The sequence below is a fragment of the Anarrhichthys ocellatus genome, unplaced genomic scaffold (assembly GCF_004355925.1).
Source record: "Anarrhichthys ocellatus isolate YVR2014 unplaced genomic scaffold, GSC_Weel_1.0 scaffold72, whole genome shotgun sequence".
Lineage (NCBI taxonomy): Eukaryota > Metazoa > Chordata > Actinopteri > Perciformes > Anarhichadidae > Anarrhichthys > Anarrhichthys ocellatus.
In genome coordinates this window covers 412,735-426,884 of record NW_022280102.1, presented here as the reverse complement: position 1 = coordinate 426,884, position 14,150 = coordinate 412,735, and the positions used below count along the sequence as shown (strand labels likewise).

General features: G+C 43.1%; 1 protein-coding gene across 4 annotated transcripts in view; it reads right to left on the bottom strand.

The window, feature by feature from the left end:
* Positions 1-13,955, bottom strand: part of kiaa0753 (KIAA0753 ortholog) — a 21,005-nt gene extending 7,050 nt beyond the window's left edge. Inside the window, exons 1-17 of one of the 4 annotated variants that reach the window (XM_031873638.1) lie at positions 13,520-13,955; positions 12,623-12,922; positions 12,239-12,506; positions 11,985-12,094; positions 11,821-11,883; positions 11,280-11,492; positions 10,595-10,772; positions 9,747-9,934; positions 9,401-9,531; positions 8,760-8,906; positions 8,054-8,188; positions 6,640-6,727; positions 6,358-6,429; positions 6,078-6,248; positions 5,810-5,891; positions 5,435-5,555; positions 1,582-1,815 (exon numbers count right to left, since the gene is read on the bottom strand). In XM_031873638.1, the coding sequence (XP_031729498.1) occupies positions 1,582-1,815; positions 5,435-5,555; positions 5,810-5,891; positions 6,078-6,248; positions 6,358-6,429; positions 6,640-6,727; positions 8,054-8,188; positions 8,760-8,906; positions 9,401-9,531; positions 9,747-9,934; positions 10,595-10,772; positions 11,280-11,492; positions 11,821-11,883; positions 11,985-12,094; positions 12,239-12,506; positions 12,623-12,922; positions 13,520-13,657 (2,639 nt within the window). In that variant the 5' untranslated portion in view covers positions 13,658-13,955. Of the gene's footprint in view, positions 1-1,581; positions 1,816-2,454; positions 5,556-5,809; positions 5,892-6,077; positions 6,249-6,357; positions 6,430-6,639; positions 6,728-8,053; positions 8,189-8,759; positions 8,907-9,400; positions 9,532-9,746; positions 9,935-10,594; positions 10,773-11,279; positions 11,493-11,820; positions 11,884-11,984; positions 12,095-12,238; positions 12,507-12,622; positions 12,923-13,519 lie in introns of those variants that run through there. The other 3 variants (XM_031873639.1, XM_031873640.1, XR_004213721.1) reach the window with 3 other exon arrangements.
* Between the last annotated feature and the right edge of the window lie 195 nt (positions 13,956-14,150).

Here is a 14,150-nt window from a genome sequence, read left to right as displayed (position 1 = left end):
ACACATATACATATACATATATATACACATACACATATATATATATATACACATACACATATATATACATACACATATATATACACATACACATACATATACACATACACACACATACATACATATATATATATATACACACATATATATATATATATATATATATATATATATACATATATATATATACACACATATATATACACATACACATACATACATACATACACATACATACATACATACATACATACATACATACATACATACACACGCACACACATATACACATCACTTGAATGGCATGTGAGCTGAAAAACGCAAATCATCAGCCTTGTGTCATCATTTTCACAAATACTGAAAGTGTGATCAAAGCAGGTTTCACCAAACCAGTGCGTCTATTGACTTTCTGAGCTGGACGTTAAAAACTATTTGCCTTGAAACGCATAAAAGGAAGGAAAATAACTGCGCAGATTGGTGCAGCACTAAGCTAAATTTCAGTGTTTTTTTTTAATCATTATCTGGGTCAACAAACGCCAGGAGACTGAAGCAGGGACACAGGAGATACGTGCACGAGTTAATGTGTGGTGTTTGAACCAGCTTGACCTTTTCAAGATTCAGTACAACGATACTTTGCTCTCGACACTGGACACGGGGTGAGACAGAGTGAAGACTGGATTGGGAATAGCCACTAGGAAACATGTATAACACCAACAAGCTCTCCTGAACAACTCTTCATATTCTGTATGTTTAACGCGCACAAATATAACTTACAAAGAAGCTTAAAAAAGCTTGAAGTATGAATGTTTCCTGTGTTTTTCTGTGCTAAAGTTTTGCTATTTTGCAATCAATGTGTTAGCAGACAGAATGAATGAGGGGAGGGGGGAGAGAGTTTAGATGTCTATTTGTTTGTGTTCTCTCTGCAAAAAAACTCTGAGGTAATTGGATGGCTTCTCCTCACACAATATCCTCATTTTTCCTCCAAATTCAGAAAAAATGAAACAATCCATCTCTTGAAAACTTGGGTTCATTGATGTGGGATTGTTAATGAGCCAGTGGCACAAGCAGTCAGGTCCCATTGGTGGGACTGCGGGCAGGAACAATTTATCGAGCCGCTCACAATCTCACACATATCTGTGACGCAGAGAGAGAGAGGAAAAAAATGATCTTTGGAAAGTTTCGAGCCGATATATAAAACAGTATGTTCACACAGATGAGACGGAGTCTTCTGCACTGCAGCAACTTAAGAATGCTGTTAAGTATGCAAATATTTGAGTGGGAGAGAAGAATAACGCACCAGAGACACACTATGCAAACCATACACTGCGTGATCCTCTCACAGAGTGGGAAGACTGAACACGTCCATGGACAAAACAGAGCGCAGGAAGGACGAATCTTGTGTCTATGTGGCTCTGCTTACAGAAAGTGTGTGTGTGATACTGCTAATGTGAGGTGGAGATATTCTTACAAAACCTCAAAGACAAAAAACGGATTACAGAATTCATCATAAGCACAGGTTAACTACAGATTCTGTCACACACAGGGGAGGATGTTAGGAAACATTCACTGGTAGTCTTTTACCGGTCTGTGATGGCCCAGGGGTTGAAGCTGCCGACAGACTCGTGAGTCACAACGCGCAGGTAGGCCTCGTAGTCTTCCCGGTACCGCCGGATGTTTCCCAGCATGCCGCCTGGCACAGAGATAACGGTCCCCCTGCTTCGCTCCGCTGGACCTGGGAACACGGTGCTGCGTCTGGGCTGCTGCTCATCTTGGGATGCCTCATCGGTCAGGCTGTTCTCAGAGAGGATGCTGTGTCTGAGAAAAACACAAGAGGATGCTCGTAAAGGCGAGGGTGAAGCCTTCTGGGTAAAGGCCTTCCGAGTGCTGTGGAGAAGAGAAAAGTACTGACGAGGGAGCCAGAATGGAGTGCAGCGCCGTGATTGACCAGAAACACTTGTTGTTATAAGGCTGAGGATGATGAATTTAGGAGAGGTGTCTCTCGCCTGCCTCCTTGATCAGAGTAGAGTAGGGGCTCAGCTGGGCATTTATGATCCAGGCTGCTTGGACAAAATCAGCCTGGCTGTGGCGACAGCGCTCTCGGTGCTATATTTAGTGTTGCGGCGGCTCCCAAAGCAAAGTGCCTCTTTATTGTGCTCCCCAGGCCTCAGCTGAACTTGTTTCTGTTTTGATTCTGGCGGCTGCAAACTGCGGGGAGGCCATAAATATTAAAGTGTCAGCACAGTCAACTCTGCATCCAGTGTTAAAACAGGTCGATTTGCTGTCTGATGGCCGTCTGAGAACCAACGTGGCAAAAGCAACAATGCAGCACTCGGTAAATTCACTTTTCTATTCATGGAGTCGGAACAGCAACCAATTTTTGTGCCACATTCAAAAAAAGGACAACAAACACCATTCAGACATTGTGGCAAAAAAAAAGAAAATGCAAAGACTAACCTTGAATACATATCTGTGAAAAGGAGATTGAACATCTCTGCTGAACATTCCATTCAGCGTGTGTGTGTTCACACCATATGAGACACATCAAACAGGGACGCAGGCTGCGCTGAAGCCGAGTCGAGTTGCTGGAGGATGAATAGCGCGGAGGAAAACGTACCGTGTTGTGGTTTTTCTTTGCGTATTCATCAATGCTCTACTCGGTCATCTTTGATATTCCAGAAGGACAACGTATTGTATTTGACTCATATCAGGCGGCATTGGAGTCATTGTGAACGTAAGGTCGCGACCGGATGCGCGGGGCGTGAGCCATCGCGACCGCAAATCTACCGAGCAGCCGTTCACTGAGCAACGCGGCTTGTTTGTGCCACATGCGATACTTGGCCTGTGAGGACAACAAAGAGACGGTGGAGCGAGAGAGCAGATAAAAAATAAATAATAATACTACATGAAAAGGGTTAGAATATTGCTGAGTGGGGCTTTCATCTTTTCATTGATTCATTTGACCTGCTGATGCGGCTGCAGTTGGTTGTTCAGCATCAGCCGAGTGTGTGTGTGTGTGTGTGTGTGTGTGTGTGGACAATCAGCACCTGCGTCTACGCTTCTCACCATGGATACATAAATCTTATCTGCTGCTCTGCTCTGCTGATGTTTCCACAGATAAAATCTCTCACCCCATTGTCTGTGTGGTTGCTTGATGGCTCTCACACGAGCACAAAAAGCAGCACCGAGGGTTTTGCTGTTTTTGGAAATACTCTTTGGGAGGACAGTGCCGGTGTCTTGTGGCCAGCGATGCACAACGGAAGGGTTGAAATATCGGTGTCACGTAAACAACTACCTTTCTCCCAAATAGCGGAGTGAACCCTCTTCCGAGAGGCCCCGATGTTGTAAGTGGTGACTCATGAGTTAGCCTGAGCAACTGTAAACAACTAAATAAAATCCGCTTTGTTTCATCTTTTACCAAATCAGCTGAGAGTAATTATTTAAAAAAAAATTGCATTCCCCATCAGTCTTCCCCATCGCCTACTATATAAAAGCACCTAAAATAAAGAGGAAGCAATAACCTAAAAGTCATCAAGCAGGACAATCAAAGAAGCGTTAAAAAAATGTCTGTTTTCTTCCTTTGTGTGTTTAAATGTGTGCATATGAGATCCGTTTTCCTGCTGACAGCAGCGGGCTGAGAAATGTGGGTTATGAACAGCCAATCAGGGCTGAGACAACACACATGAATAGCTCTTCACACATTTCGCTGTCACAAACTCTCCAAAAATCAAACCTTGCTATGCTGCTACACCGAACACGACGAGAGGAGCCAACACTGACACACAAACAAACTGCATGTGTGGGCTACTTTCCTTCATGCTGATGCAAGTGATGTTCAAGCAACATGAACGCATTCTGTCGTATCCAAGTTACCCTTTCTCCTAAAGCCCTGTACATTTCATGCTGCACAAAAGTATTGATTACCTGAACTGTTAGCAGGTTTACAAATATCTAGACTGACCTGAAGCTGGCTGCAGTTTCTTGTACCTACCGCGACGTAAATGTTTGTCCCAATAACATTTTTATCATCTGGGAAATGAACTTCTCTTAATGAGGATGCTGTGTTGACTCTGGCACCAAAATAAATCAAGATTGTTGTTCTTGGAGACTTTAATGCAGCTCTTTAGCTCGGGCTGTGGATTTAAAATAACTTTCAAAATCGAGAGGTGAGAATTAATGAATTGACGACATCTTGTATTCTATACTTGTAATAAATTCAGGTCCATTTCAAAAGAGATTTGTTTTCACTTTGACCGACATTTCTTTTCTACTGATCAAAGTAAAAAGAATCCTAATTACATCCACTGTGATTCAACGTGTTCGAAAAGGGAAAACAGAAAAAGGTCCAGCCAGGTGCCAACGCTTTTTAAAGGTAATTTGGACTGAGGATGAAAGCGATGTAGCCGCGTTTGTCTCTGTTTTATGCTGCAGGGATTCATGCCGTTTAAAGACAAAAAAGGAGCTGGCAATCCTCAAATGACTTTGTCCCTGTTGAGAAGCTGCAAGGCTGGATACCTTTGAAGGAAGTAAAGACTTAAAACACCTCCTCAAAAAGACAAAAAAGCGATAGAGCCATTACTTGATGGATGCGCTATGAAGATAGTGTCTACGATGAGTCACAGTGGATGTTGGGGTAAAGTATCCGACGAGGGAACGGAACCCGAGGCCACGGACTTAATTTGGCTAACGCTGCTGCTTGAATTTGTTAAAAGCGCCATCCTGGCTGGCTTGTCTGTGTCAACAACTTCCAGCCCTTACGCTCTCTTTTTCTCCTCCTTCCAAGTTTCTCATTAATTTAAGCAGAAGAGCAGCTGCAGCCAAAGCCCTGGGCAGTGGAGGGTCTCTCTGTGGAGTCTGTAGCCCGAGTCAGGAATAGACGCTGCCCTGGGTACGGCAGCCACCAAGTGACTGTTTGCAGGATGACTAAGGCCTCCCGGTGGGAGAGTGATGATAGGGCAACGACACATCATGTGGAAAAAAACAAAACACTCGCTGAGCATCGTTGGAAAAACATTAACCACTTTACTTTTCATTAAGTTGAGAGGCCTAATTAAACCAATGGTGAATGACTTCCTGTGGATGAGGCTGCTGTAGTTCTTAGCAACAGAAGTCCTGAACTGTAATTAACTAGATTTTTAATGTTTAATATTTTGTCCAAACAGATGGTCATAATGTCATTTAATCGTTAGTATTGTGTTGGGAGCACCGGCTACTTAAAATGGGGGATTAGACCTTTAATTTCAGCTCAGAAGATTAAATAGGTCAAACCTTGATACTGCACTCCAGTTAATATTCTGGGAACACTCCAAAATGTCCCTACTTCCTCTTGAAGATGAATAAAACATTAAGGAGAGGAAGCCATCAGCAAAAGAGAGGTAGAAATGATGTGTTGTATGATTGTAAATAAAAAAAATAAAAAAAGGACGTAGCAACCCACCCGGTCTCCACAGGCTTCTCCAGGACAATATCAACTGCAGAGCTCTGCCCCGGCACCGGCCTCGTGAGCCTAATTGGCTGAGGAGAGGCTGGCCTGGAGCACGGAGCATGGCACTGGGGTCCTGGGAAGAACAGATAGGAAGGAGGGAGGGAGGGAGGAGAGGAAGGGTAGAGGTAGTGTGTGTCGAGAGGGATGGAGTGGAGCAGGGGGCGGACAGATGCACAAAGCAAGCAGAGCAGAGAGTCAGAATGAGAAGTATTCGCCTACTCAGTTGTAGCGCTGTCTCCACCTACAGGACACATCAGGGAAATCCTCTCTCTTCATGCAGTTACAGAGCATAAAGAGGAGTGTGTTTGTGTTTAGGCTTTTATTTACCTGCTGCTCCTGGTCTGTCCCAGTAAAGAGGGTCCGAGTAGGTGATGGAAGCAAACCGTCTCCTCACTTCTTCCTGGTCTCTCTGCTCAGAAACAAACAGATAAATGCACATTATAAACAAACTGTCCGCCCGCCAGCAGACACTGCATCAGTAAGCAGCACCAGACCGACGCTGTCACAGGAGTGCTCTATAAACATCAGCCCCGATCACTGGGGACCTTTTCGAGGCTCCGCGCTGACCTTCTGTCGCCGGGCCCTTTTTCCTCACCTGTATCTCCTCCATACGAAGCAGCATACTCTCCAGGGTGGGGGCCCGCAGCCTACGCCGGGCCATGCCCTCAAACTGTCCGTCTGTCTGAGCCGCCCACGCTGCCCGCGCAGTGTCCTCCAGCAGATCCTCCAGCAGCGCCTCACTCAGCTGCTCAGCACTCCCTGCTGCCTGTGGAGGGAAAACATACACACATGATACCAAATTCAAACTTTATTCAATAGCAAGGCCAATTTCCCCTCTCCCCTGGGAAGTATTGGCAACCCGCAGCGCAGCTCACCGTCTCTGCCGCCTGCTCAGACAGCCGGATCCTCGGCGCGGGGCTGATCCTCGTCCTGGACTCACCGATCTGCTGAAATAAACAAACTCAGTCCCACCAATCAAGCATCATTTACTTCCTCTCAGTCTATAGAAACAATACCGCGACTCAAACAGTCACATTTTATTTGACTTTTGTTGTGTTGTATTGATTGTTCCCCATCTTCATATAAGGCGACGTATAAAAGGAAGGAAAGGGAAGTAAGAGTCCGTCACTGCGCAGACAACAGATGAGTCTTCGTACCTGAGCTTCATCCAGAAGCGGCTGAATTCCTTCTCTGGCCTTCTGCTCAGTTCTCTCAGCCCACTGAGTTGGCGAGACAACTTCTGACCTGTAAACCAAAACACACCCACACTGCGAGCTGTCACGGAAGTTATATAAAGCCTTCACACATTTTAACTGGTTTTCAAGCTCGATGGTGGTTCTACACAAAACAGCAGTATTTGTCAGGCTTGTTGTTTGCATAAATATTCACATTTACTGCGAAAACCAGGTCAAAACCATCAAACTATCCCCCCTCGGCATAGAGGCAAACCTTGTGAACACTGAAGTGAATTCATCCTGGTTGATTTAACTGTAGAGGCTGATGAATTTATTCGCACACTTACAACGACTCCAGCTGAGACAGACTTATTTCAATAAGCATCAATACTGTAAAATGTAGAGGCCTGCAAACATCGTACACCAGGCCATTAGTCTACATTTCTTTCTAAAACATACAGTGATATATTATCGTTTGTTATTGTGAGTTCATAGACTCATAGCAGCCATCATCATTATCAGAACAGACCTTTTACCTCGTCATAGCAACAAATACCCAGCTGGAACTAATAATATTAACGATGGTGCTATTCCATTAAGGTGTCCCAATAACCCACTACGCAAAAAAAGAGCCTTGGAACTGGCCAAGTTCAGTCCTCTTGGCTGTTTCGGAAGCATGAAGGACAAACCCGCACATTTGCTCTAATTCAATTAAAGTTTTATGCACCAAATGTTGACTTCAACTCATGCACTGCTCACGCTGCGTTTTGTTGCTGGCCTTGCAGCATTAAACTGCCCATTGAGTAATTAGGAAAATAGAGGTGATCTATCTATGGGAACATATGCGCTCTTTGGTGCTGATGGGATGTTGCTGCAATCACAACCTGCATTCTTTTCTGTTCTATTGTGTGCAGGTAATCATGTCCGTGCTGTGATTCATGCTGTAGCTGTTTATTAATTGTGAGGCAATGGTGCATTTAAACTGTATGGCAGATTAATGTGTGGATTACTGGCTTGGGTGGCAGCAAGATGTGGATTTTTAAAGTGGCATTACTGTTGGGACTCTAACTTTAATGTTTGTACAGGACACATCCAAGCATATATTATTATTATTATTATTATTATAATACAGTGTGTAATGTACTTTGTACAGTAATTGATTAATGGAGTCCCGATTCCTTGTAGTAGCTTCAAGGTCAATTAACTTTGTCTTATTAGTATGTTTTTTATATTTCACAGTAAACTGTTTTAACTGTCTGCATATTTTCTCTGTGTTGCTTTGTCTTGTTTTAATATGCTAGGTTGCAATCCGGCTACAGATGGGATCAATAAAGTATCCGTTTCTTGGCTCTATTTATATTCAACAACTGATAAAACATAATGACCTTCAACTTACATCCCCTCAGATTCTGCTGAATCTGTGATTATACTTCTTCTGTACCGTAGTGTCTGAATGCGTTGAGCCTCTTCTTTGCTCAGCTGGTTGAGCTCCTTCAGTCTCTGCGTCATCATCTTATCCAGCCAGGCTTTCCTGTACCAAGCCAGTAATCATCAAATGAAGCAAAATGCACGCTCAATTAACCATTGCACAGAAATACTCATAATCCTCATCTCTAAAACCAGGTGGCTAGCCCCACCGATTAATTGGAAAGCACAATCGTAGTAATTGAGATTTGATTAAACAGAGACATGTGTGGAATACTCAATCAATGTGTCGCTTAGAACCACAGAAAACAGGCCAACTATTAATCACTCACACAGAGAAATGGCCTCAATCTAGCCGCCACCTAGATTCATTTATCGGAAAGAATTAACTTTGAATTAGGATCAGAGTATTGCCTGTGGCTCTCGGCAAGTGGGGTCCGACACAGAGGTTAGAAATAACTCCATGAATACAGAAGAAGGACTCATTAAGATTCCATTCATATCGACTGTTTTTTCCCCTCTTGCTAGGACATACGATCTGGTGTACAGTATGTACGCAGATCTGCAGTATAAATTACGACCCCCTCTAAATCACCAATCTGAGGAACTATAACATTTCATCATGAAATATCTGATAAATAGAAGAGATTAGAAGCTGGATATGATTTGTAGGAGACCTTAATGCTTCATTCTGAGCTTGTGTCTTCTTTTCGGAGCTCAGGGCCGGCTCTGCTTCACCGTTCACCGCCTGCCGAGGAGGGCTGGACGAGGGCTTCATGGGAGAAAAGAGACATCGAGGCTCTGGTCTTCTCCTTTGAGGGGATCTGTTGACATATTAGGAGAGGGATACAAAATATATATAAAAATATATATATATTTTATTTTATTTTATTTTTTTTGCGCTGTACTTTACAATTACATAATCCATTAATATTGTTTGGATACTGATTTTGGAAAGGCCTCAAATTACACAGAGAATGAAAGCCATTAGTCCAGCAACTTAGTATTCCAGTTTTATGATGAAACCGGCTCACATCCACCTTCTGGCTGAAAACTGAACAGCTCTTTAAGTGGTCCCTCCGGGCCCCTTACATTTCTAATAATTAATACATTAATTCACAACGCATTAATATATTCATACTGGAAGACTGTTACCATTAGAGCTCCAGACTTTAAGATACATAACATAGACAACAGTACAATCATAGTTATATAATGACTTCAGTCAGCCAGTGTGCAATGAGAGCAAAAGCATTGGTGAACAATAATAGCTTATGAATTATGTTATTTAAATGAACACATCATGAGTTGTTCTCACCGCTGTGGAGGAGGGGAGTGAGGCGATGTGGGTATCCAGGGCACAGAGCGCTCTTTTTGAGGGAGCTGGTTCACTCTGAGCTGAGAGGAGACTGTAGGCTGCTGGAAACCTGCTTCTTGCATCTGATTACACTACGGCAAACAAATATATACACAAAATATATGTTAAGATTGTTTACGTGATCCTCACATTGTTTGAATCTTTGAAGTGACCTCACGCCTTCATACACCTTCTTCACGCTGGGTTTTAATGAAAATCACACTGCTTCTAATATACTACAAAGCACTTCCTGTGTGCTACAACACATCTAATTCAGTATTGAGCTTTGTAGAAGTAAAGCCAGCACCTTAATTCTAATGCCAGCCTTGCTTCTCCCAGAGTGTAGAGCCCCTCCTTTTCTGCAGGCGGTGTTTGTCTGAGGTCGTCCCTGCAGCTCTCTCTGGGCGAGGCTCTGCAGGCCAGCCCTGAGCACCTCTCGTCTGTTCAGGAGCTGGTGAGGAGCAGCTTTGGGCTTCTGTGAGGCCATTCTCCTACCTGAAAATGAAACGTGGCTTGTGAGCTTAACTTATTGTATGCCATGTAAACAGAAATGAAGGAATAGCTTCGGCTTCTTCATCACTATTAAACATAAGTAAATCAGCTTGGAACAAAGGCATGACACAACACAACACCTCCAATTAAGCAATTAGCGAACACTCTTGACAACCAGTTGGATCACTAAGCTCATTGTAGGTGTTTGCGTCATCTCTTCCACAGGATGCCGCTCAGCCCAACAGGAGCCAGCGGGAGTTAACTGCTCATAAGACGAAGCAGTGGGGGACCAACAGCCAGAGTCCTGCACTTTAAAGCCTGCTGCAGCCGTTTAAGCACAGCGAGAGGCCCAAACACAACCGCATAAAAGCCCTGAGGTGACTTCCAGACACTCTGGAGACTTAACGGTTTGTCATTCATCAAAAGGCATACACAGAATTCACTTTCTGGCCAGTTTTCAGCAGGAAATTATGAAGGGAAATACTGCATTTATATAAGATACATGGGGTTTGTAAATCATGTTGAAAAGTACTGTTGCTGAGGGTGGAAAATTAAAAAACGGAGTAATAAATGACTCAAAGTTACACATGTTCAAATGGCTAACTAAAGAGAAGTAAACGCTTTTTTAACACGATAACGAAGTCCAGGCAAAAGAGCACTCACCTCGGACTGCTCTTTTGGGATTTGCTGGTTTGCGAGGACCTCGAACAGTTGAGGTGCTGGGACCCTTGGGTGCACTTGTAGGCGACGTGCTGTGATGAGGAGACTTCCTGTGTAGAGGACGTGCTTGGGCCTGCATCTTTTCGAGCAGCTCTTGCTTATGGAGGGCAGAATCCAACGTCTAAGCAGAATAGAGTGACAAGACATAAAAACAATGCCTCCATAACATACACTGCATTTGTAGACACAACATAAAATATCAATTAATAAAACCCGTTAGAAAAAACAACAAGATTTGTTCAATTTACCAATCTTTAAAAGAAAAAAAAATATACTATAAACCACGAGCCACGTGCAGTGCATTCATAAAGTATAAGGAGGAAATGACAAACAGTTAGTTTGTGTTCGGTAAGCACTTTGAAACGCCTAGCTGATGAAATGTGCCTTGCCATCAGTGAGTGAAACACATTCAGATGACTGACTTCAGGGTACTGGTAGCAACTCATTCAACAAAACATTATTTTGGTTGATTATTGTTCTATAATGTTCAAACATTGGGTGACTTTGTATAAAAATAGTCCTGCATACAACAGCTGTTACATTTCAAACCTGCTGTGCTAGAATGGTGCCAAAACAACATCTGTATTATGGTCCAAATACTTTCAGATTTGTACTTTATGCTCCTCACCTCTAGTTTCTGCAGGATGTCGAAGGCCGTCTCTGAACCCTGCTCTGCTTCAACCTTAGCTGAGCACAGAGAGAGCTGGCGAATCAGCTGGCTCAGCTCTTTGTAATAAGCGGGTACCTTGCCGTGAGAGAGATCTGAAAGCTGGTTGACAACAGACTGCAAGACCCTGAGTGTCCCACGGTGCGCAGCTGCAAGCCTGTTTACTGTCGTGGCCTGAAAGAAGAAAAGGAAGTGAATCAGATAGCTCCATGATGTTTGCTGAGCTTTCAAAACTATATGAAATCTCCTTTTAGTAAAAACAATATTAATTTAAAGAATTATAGAATGTGGTAAAATACTGCCACATGAAACTGTTATTTGAGCATCATGTATATAACAAACAGCTTGGTCTTTCGCTTAATGACCACTCATTGGTGTGTTCATTTACATAAATGGCATGAAGAACATTTATCTTTTGAGGGTGTTCTTAATGTTTTATCATCATCAACAAATAAATGAGCTCTAAAAGAGCAGTAAACGTGTGACAATGCTGAAGACATACCTTTTTGGTGTCCCACATGTTCTGGCTTCGTAGTTTCTCCACATCTTCCTGTATCTCTTTGACCTTTTAAATAGCGGTTTTGGGGAACAGTGTTTATAGATGGAGAGCAAATTAAAAAGTCCATGAAGGTTTATTTCAATTACGTGTGGTAGAGGTTTAAATACCTGCTGCTGGAGAACATAGATGAGACGTGCTGAGCGGCCTGCCTGCTTCTGCCTGCGCATCTCCAACTTGTTTTGCTCTTCGGGCTCCAGTGGCTCCTCTATTTCCCCCCCTGTTTAAATAGCACTGTTCATCAGTCATGTAATGTCATAATGAAAAGAGTGCTGATTTTGGTGGGTACAAAAATGTGATTACTTTTGTGAAATCATTTCATCAACACAAGCCTAATGTAACAAGCTGATTTTTTGTGGTTTACCTCTGTTGGAGAGCGCTTCTACTTTCTGAATATACACGTCCAGCTCATTTTGCAGCTTGTCAATCTCCTGGCTTAAAGGTGCACGTTTGCCTCCTTCAAATTGCCTGGGGCCGGGGTCTCTGGTTGGAGGTGACTGGCCAATCCGAGACATGGCACCAATGGGACGCTTCTGGGGTTTGTTTGCTGACAATTTGGCTCCAAATCGGGTTGAGTTCTTTTTTGGACTGGAGGTCTTAAACTTGGCCTTATTCGGAGTGGCGGTAAGCTCCTATAGAGAGAGGAGAAGACTCATTTACTGAACAAAACAGCAATAATTCTTTAAAAGTAAAATGAACCAGTAAACTATTCATTATACAATGTGAGCCATTCATCTACATCACTTACCTGGAGCAGCTCTACATCACTTGTTTCATGGACGGAGGCCTCCTGCGAGGGTTTGGCAGGGGATTTTGTCAGTGACTCAAGGCGCCTTCTTCTCATATCTCGCTTGGCCAGCCGCACCGCAGCCCGCAGTCTCTCCTCTGACAGAGTGGTGAAGCTGATGGAGCTTATGGCGCTTTCCACGTTCTCACGCTCCTCTGACGGCGGCGGCAGCAGCAGCCTCTCTATCACGATGGGGGCTGGCGGGTATACATGGGTGGCACGGTTGCTGGTACTTGCAGGGAAGGCTTCATTGAACAGGAGCTGTGGTGTGGAAGATACCAATCTCTTAATGCGCCTTGTATGTGATACAAACAGCCATTGTCACACAATTTATACTTAGAAGTCAAACATATAAAGAATATGGATCCAGGAGAATGTCGAGCAGCTTCCAGGTGTGAACCATAGACTGGTGTCAAGTCAACAGATGGAACCTGAGCCACAAAACCTCCTCTCCACCTGGCTTTTCACGCCCCTTTGTCAGCAAGTATTTCTGTCTTTCACTTAATTTGAACCCTTTCACCAATTTGTTTAGTGCCATTAGCTAAATCCAATCCAATAAATGCAATCGAAATGATCTGCATTGTGCTATACTGAGAGGTGATTCTAATATCTACTCTATCCACACCTATATACTGTAGGTGGACAAAATATTAGAAATACCTCTTTGTAAAAACGCAATACAATCCAACAGCACTACACACCATAGTCCCATTGATGATCATATATTGTTAACTTCAATCAAAACTCTCTCTCTAGATGAGTTTCTACAAAACATTACACTATTTACTGCAGCGCTGTTGTATCAGACTGAACTCGATTCAGCTAACGGCAGTTGTAGCAAATGAACTTGTCGTTTACCTTGGTTTGGGACATGGCAGTAGTTAAACCGCTGCGGTTGTGAACGCTTCGGGTTGGACCTGAAACAACCCAGGTTCTCCCTCGACTCTGCTGTCCTTCAGAAGTCGTGGGGCCACTCTGCAGGAACTGTGCAGTCATTACAGTGAGAACAACCGCCGAGCTCTGTCAGAAATAGCTAACAATACTTAATGCAAATGAGTTAGCATTAGCAAGCTAACTACGCTTTTGAATTCAAGTTTGCAAACATTAAATTAATCCCAACATAATCCATTCGACCATCGCTTGTATTGACTTTTTCAGTTTATACAGAAATTATAAATTAACTATGCACCTAACTAACGCTAACTGGAAGTAAACTAAAATATGGAACATGGTTAACTGTTTAAATTTTAATCCAAGCTTGTCAAGTGTTTGAAACGCCGCCATGACAATAACAGAAAGCAGCCGAACGGAAGTTCTTTTTTTCTCTTTTTTCTTTAACAAGTACGGATCGTCAGAGAAGTCAAACATCAACGCAACCGCATTTAAAAAAAAATGTTCTGTTATAAAATATGCACCCTTCTGCGATACTTTGTGAATGTATTCAATATTACGTAATATTATTATTTAAAATGTAAAATATCTCCACGAC